The following is a 5,075-nucleotide window of genomic DNA, read 5'->3' as shown; positions in this document are numbered from 1 at the left end:
GAGGGGGGGCCCATGGGCCTTGACAAAAAGAAGAAAATTGGGAAGTCTAGGCGGACGAGGCCCGGATTTCTGACCCAGAGGCCGTTTGTCTTTCAGACGCCCGTCCTCAGGAGGAAGGTGCCCTTTCAGAGGTGTCCTTCAGGAGCGTAGCTGACGTCAGTCTGTGCGCGCTCTCTTGCTTGGTGGAACCCACCACCATCCCCTTTCTCCCTCCTATCTGTCTTGTGTGTGCCTTGCTGGGGGGAGCAGACGGCTTCATCGCGAAGCTGCCCCCAGCAGGCGTCTTGACGGGTATCAAAATTCTTCCCTACGAAAGAGGCCAACGGACCCGAGAAGCGAGTATCTTAAATCACACAGAACGTTTCGGATGTTTCCGCGCGCGAGCGATGCGCAGCGGAGCGACTGACTCGACCTCGCGTCACCGGCAGCACACAGAGATCCGGACAGTGAGAGCTAACAGAGACGACACGGAGGGTACACAAAATCGAGGAGTGGCCGTCAGCCCGCGGGAGGGGGGGGGGGGCATCGTGCCAGGCGACTGGTACAGCTCATGCGCTCGGCCCGCACCCTGCCGATTCGCGCGTCGGGGCGCCTAGCGGTGCGAGAGGCACGGTCTGAATCGCAAGTCAAGAATCGCAAGTCAAGAATCGCAGGTCAGGGTAGTACCAAGTGGATACTGGACCGTGAGTGTTCCGGCGCATCGCGCGGGCACGAACGGGAGGGCGTGTAGCGGCTGGAGCTCGAGGGAGGGAGTGGATGGGTGTGTTCTCGGGGGCTGTCCCAGGGGCATCGGAGTGCACGGCCAAGGGAGTCAGCCAGGCCCGATCTGCGTCTCTTGTGTGTGGCGGGGCGCCTGTCTTTGCGTTCTCCCCTTGCAGCGTCGGGTTCTTGCACAGCTTCTTCTGGTCGAACATGCCGATGTACGCGTCGGTCCAGTCCGTGTCGGACAGGTCGGCGTTCTCGAAGGTCGTGCCCGACAGCACCGCGTTGCTGAAGACGGCGCCCTTTAGGAGCGGGGAGAGCGGCGGGGCGAGGAGGTGAGAGGAGAGGCGAGCTGGTGCGGCCGAAGTGGGGCGCAAGTGCGGCGCAGGTGCGGCGGCGGTGCGGCTCAGATGTGGCTCAGATGTGGCTCAGATGCGGCCGAGACACGGCCAGGCTGGAGCCCAGACGCGCCTTGAACGACGCGCCGTTAAAGTATGCTCGGTCGACGACGCCGTTCGAAAAGTCGGCGCCGTCGAACTTGGCGCCCGGCGCGTACGCCTTTGAGAGCTGTGACTCCTTGAAGTTTGTGCCCGAGAAGTCGCCCTTCTCCATCAGCGCGCCAGACAGGTCAAAGCCGCCCGCGTCGGTGCCGCTCATCTTGCACTCGCGCAGGTCGTACAGCTCGTCGCGGGCCGCGTTGGCCTGCCGGAGGGAGGGTGAGAGGCGGCGGCGGTCGGCGGCAGTCAGCCCAGGCTCGCAGCACCGGCGGCGTTCTAACGGCGGTGTGACGATGGCGAGGCAGTGGCGAGATTGGCGGCGGGTCGCACCTGTCCCATGGCAGAGGAGACGAACTTGCAGCGGTCCTTCTTACTCTTGTCGATGGGCGGGAACTTGAACTTCTCCGTGCTACCGTCGGCAACGGCCTACGGCGAAGCGCGGCGGGAGGGTGGCCGGCGGTGCGGCGGCAGCGAGAGAGCGGGCCGCCGCCCGCCTGCTGCATGGGCGCGACGGCCGAGGCCGCGAGCAGAGAGCTGAGCGCGAGCGCGGCAGCCCTCGAGGCGAACGGCGCGACGGCATCACGTATCGACGAGGATTGCAGCCGCATTCGACCAGCGAGAGCGAGCGGAGCTGTCGGAGAAGCGGCGTGCGCAAAAAGAATTTACTGCAGTAAACAAACTCAATCGGCGAGAGACTGCGAAGAGAGATAGGAAGAGGCAGACTCCCTAGGGTGGGCGACGGATAGCGCACCACACACCTCTCCTTAAAATCCCTGTGTGGTGGCGGCGTGCCGTCCTCCCCCCATCCCTCCCTTGGGTTGTCTGTTTTCTTTCTTTCTTTTTTCTCTCACAGCACACAGGCTCGACACAGGTGCGAACTGGCGCGTGCTAGTACTATCACCGGCACACCACCGGAGCCGCCTAAGCGACTCCGTTAAGAACGGCAATGCACTTAGCACCGTGCACAATGCCGCTGTCCCCGCACGCTAGCTCGTTCACCGTCTGCCACGCCACGGCGGTGTGGAGAACGACAGACAAGCGCTGCATCTGCAGCCCGTGCCAGTTCTTGGTGGTCCATGTGACCTCATCGAGGTGCTGAGCGTGCGAAAGTTTGTTACTCAGCTGGTCCGCCGCCTGCCGAAGAATTTTGCGGACGCCGTCCCCGAAGCCGCCGAACGTCTCGAAGTCGAGCAAACGCAGGTCGCAATTCTTCTCCCGCGCGAACCGGTAGTCGCCCTTTTGGTAGGGGGCCGTCACAGGTGCCGCCCCCGCTTCCGCTTCCCCCTCATTTTCCCCTTCTTCTTTTTCCGCCGCCGCCGCTTCCGCTTTTGCATCTTCGGCTTCCTTCCCCCCCCCCCCCCCCTCCGGCCGCGGCCATGCAGCATGCCCTAACACTAAGTCGAGCAGCGCCCGCTCGGTGTTGCCGAAGGCGACAAAAGCCCCCTTCCAGCCGAGCCGATCGCCACCCTTGCACGCAAGCGAGCTCGTGAGTTTCAAGTCGCCAACGAGGCGCACATGCCCTTTGCCGATGTTCGCCGCCGCCACGTCAGGTTGTTTTGGGTTACTGTAACTGAGGTGTGCAGTCGGCTCCATCTCGATGAGCATGCCCCACGCCGAGCGAAGGGTCTTGACGAGTCGTTTGAGCAGGTATTTGTGTCGTGTCGCGTGCTTCGCACGCGGGTTGACCATTGCGGCATCGCCGAGTTCTTCGTGCGGCTTGCCGTTTGGCGCCTTCTTGCCCGCCTCCACCGCCTGGCAGGCAACATCGAGCGGGAGGCCGAGGCGGCGCTGAACTGTAATGCGCATCGCCCACGTCTCCATCTTCATATCATCCCGCATGGGGATCGCATTCAGGAAGGCGCCAGCCCCCTCCTGGCTGACTGCGACGAACCGAATCGCCTCGCGCCAGCACTTGTGGTTCTTGCACCTGCCAGTCTTGTAGCGGCCGCCCCGCCGGGATGCCTCGCTGACGAAGGCTTCGGCGAGGGCGAGCCAGTTGCGATGGTGTACGCCGACGGTGTACCGCCGCTGCGCCTGCTGTAAGAACTCGCTGGTAGACGAGAACTCCGGAAGAGGCAGCAGCTCCGCCGCCGGCGTAAGCTTGGGCGGGTGGTAGCGGCGCCGTCGCACCGCCTTGGTCTCCTGGAAGGGCCCGACGACGTCTTGGTATAGCGTGCGCCCGTCCCACTCGCGCCACGTCTTGCCGACCTCGTCGCGAAGGGCGCGGAGGCGTTTGTGAGCCTCCCGAAGCTCGTCGAAGCGCTCTCCCGGCGCGAGGGCCACGTCGAGGTCGCGGAATGGCTCGTGCAGCTCGCGTATCGGCCGCGTGACGAGGGCCCACGTGCGACCCACGCCGCCTCACGGATGTCCATGGCGCTGGTCAGGCCCATACCGCCCATCCTGACCGGAAGTCGGGCCTGCTGAACAGCGACCCGCCACCGTGGGCTGTTGCGTCCGACCCGCGCGCCACCCACGAGGGTGTAGAGCGCCTCCTCCATCAGGCGGTCGTGCTCGCGCGCGGCGTCCTGGGTCACCGACGGCGGCATAGTGCGAAGGAAGAAGGTGAGCGTGGTGTTGCTGCAGAAGCGGAGGAGCACCTGGGCGAGCTGCTGCGCGGTGTGGATCGTTTTGGTGTCGCGCAGCGCCTTGATGCCCGAGAGCGGCTCCAGCGCCTTGCGGATGGGCTTGGGACGCGGACCCGGAGTTCGACGAGGCAGCGGGCGAGCAATGGCTGTTCCTGCTGCCAAAGAAGTGGAACCCAAAGACGCACAAGCAGGTGTACAGCTGGCGATATGACCCTCGCGAGCTCGGCGCCGTGGAGGCGCCCACGGCCGACCCTCGGCGCCGCCAGTGCCGCCGGGACACGGAGCAGTGAGAATTTTGAGTGTGTTTGTCGGGACGCTGTGTCAGTACTAGACCATGTGAGACTCTTAGTGATATACCATTGTGATCCCCAGCACCTGTACTCCCAGCGCCAGTGTTCGTTTGTGCCCGAGGCGACTTTCTGAAAATCACCATATCCCCCCCTACTCCTTAAAATCCCTGTGTGGTGGCGGCGTGCCGTCCTCCCATCCCTCCTTATGCGGTCCGTTTGTTGTGCGAGGCAGCGGAGGTAAACTTGGAGCACTTGGAGTGCAGTTAGCAACCGCACATCCAGGGCCGGGGAGCTAAGAAGCGCACCCAGCGGGCCGGATGATTGGCATCGGGTTGCGGGCAAGAAAGCCCTAGCCCTGGGGGTGCGCGTTCGCAGGGCAAGGGCCTTAAAGTAAACCCGATGAACACACCAGTGAGGGAGGGCGAGACGATCGAGGGGTCCCGTACCATGCGGAATCGACCCTATCCAGTGCTCAAGTGCTCAACACGGGTCCCCGAGGGTTGGCTCTGCGCTCCGAGTTTCCCCTAGCAGCGGAACGCCCCCTCTACTCGGGGCTAGTAGACACCAGACACTAGCACGACAACACACACATTCCTCACTGACATCACCACTCGCAGGGGGTCTGAATTCTTCTTTTTTACGCTCCTGCATGACCTTCGCGTTGCTCGTCTCGCGCGTGGTGGACCTCGAGCAGCAGGGTCGGGACCCGGTGCAGCTGCGGCAGGCGCTCGAGGCGCTCCTCGACCGCTACCCGCTCTGCTTTGGCTACTGGAAGCGGCGCGCGGAGCTTGAGCTGGCGGCGGCGGACGAGCCGGCGGCGGTGGCAGTGTACGAGCGTGCGGTGGTGCCGTGCGCCTACTCGGTCGAGATGTGGACGCTCTACTGCGCGCACGCGGCCCGCCACTGGGCCGACGAGCCGGAGCGCGTGCGCGGCCTCTTTGAGCGCGCGCTGCAGTACGTCGGCTCGGACTACGCCGCGGATGGGATCTGGGACAAGTACA

At 64.3% G+C, this 5,075-nt stretch overlaps 3 protein-coding genes across 3 annotated transcripts in view; 1 reads left to right on the top strand and 2 right to left on the bottom strand.

The window, feature by feature from the left end:
- EMIHUDRAFT_442035 (hypothetical protein) overlaps positions 1-1,577 on the bottom strand; it is a 6,419-nt gene extending 4,842 nt beyond the window's left edge. The window contains exons 1-4 of the mRNA XM_005784291.1: positions 1,530-1,577; positions 1,174-1,404; positions 854-1,004; positions 434-592 (exon numbers count right to left, since the gene is read on the bottom strand). Coding sequence (XP_005784348.1) covers positions 549-592; positions 854-1,004; positions 1,174-1,404; positions 1,530-1,538 — 435 coding nt within the window. The 5' untranslated portion in view covers positions 1,539-1,577 and the 3' untranslated portion in view covers positions 434-548. The remainder of the gene's footprint in view (positions 1-433; positions 593-853; positions 1,005-1,173; positions 1,405-1,529) is intronic.
- Positions 1,578-2,120: 543 nt separating this feature from the next.
- EMIHUDRAFT_231148 (hypothetical protein) lies at positions 2,121-4,402 on the bottom strand (the record flags this gene model as incomplete). The annotated part of the gene is made up of 6 exons (XM_005784290.1): positions 2,121-2,435; positions 2,595-3,463; positions 3,541-3,883; positions 3,997-4,036; positions 4,160-4,225; positions 4,380-4,402. The coding sequence occupies 6 exons, from the start codon at positions 4,400-4,402 to the stop codon at positions 2,121-2,123; spliced, it is 1,656 nt and encodes a 551-aa protein (XP_005784347.1).
- A 321-nt stretch (positions 4,403-4,723) lies between these two features.
- On the top strand, positions 4,724-5,070 carry EMIHUDRAFT_231147 (hypothetical protein; the record flags this gene model as incomplete). Its single annotated transcript, XM_005784289.1, has 1 exon — positions 4,724-5,070. A coding segment is annotated over one exon (347 nt), but the record flags the coding sequence as incomplete, so codon positions are not given.
- Positions 5,071-5,075: the final 5 nt, after the last annotated feature.

This window comes from Emiliania huxleyi (genome assembly GCF_000372725.1).
Source record: "Emiliania huxleyi CCMP1516 chromosome Unknown EMIHUscaffold_170, whole genome shotgun sequence".
Lineage (NCBI taxonomy): Eukaryota > Haptophyta > Isochrysidales > Noelaerhabdaceae > Emiliania > Emiliania huxleyi.
Note: the sequence above shows the minus strand (reverse complement) of the source record. Positions and strands in the feature narration are given on the sequence as shown.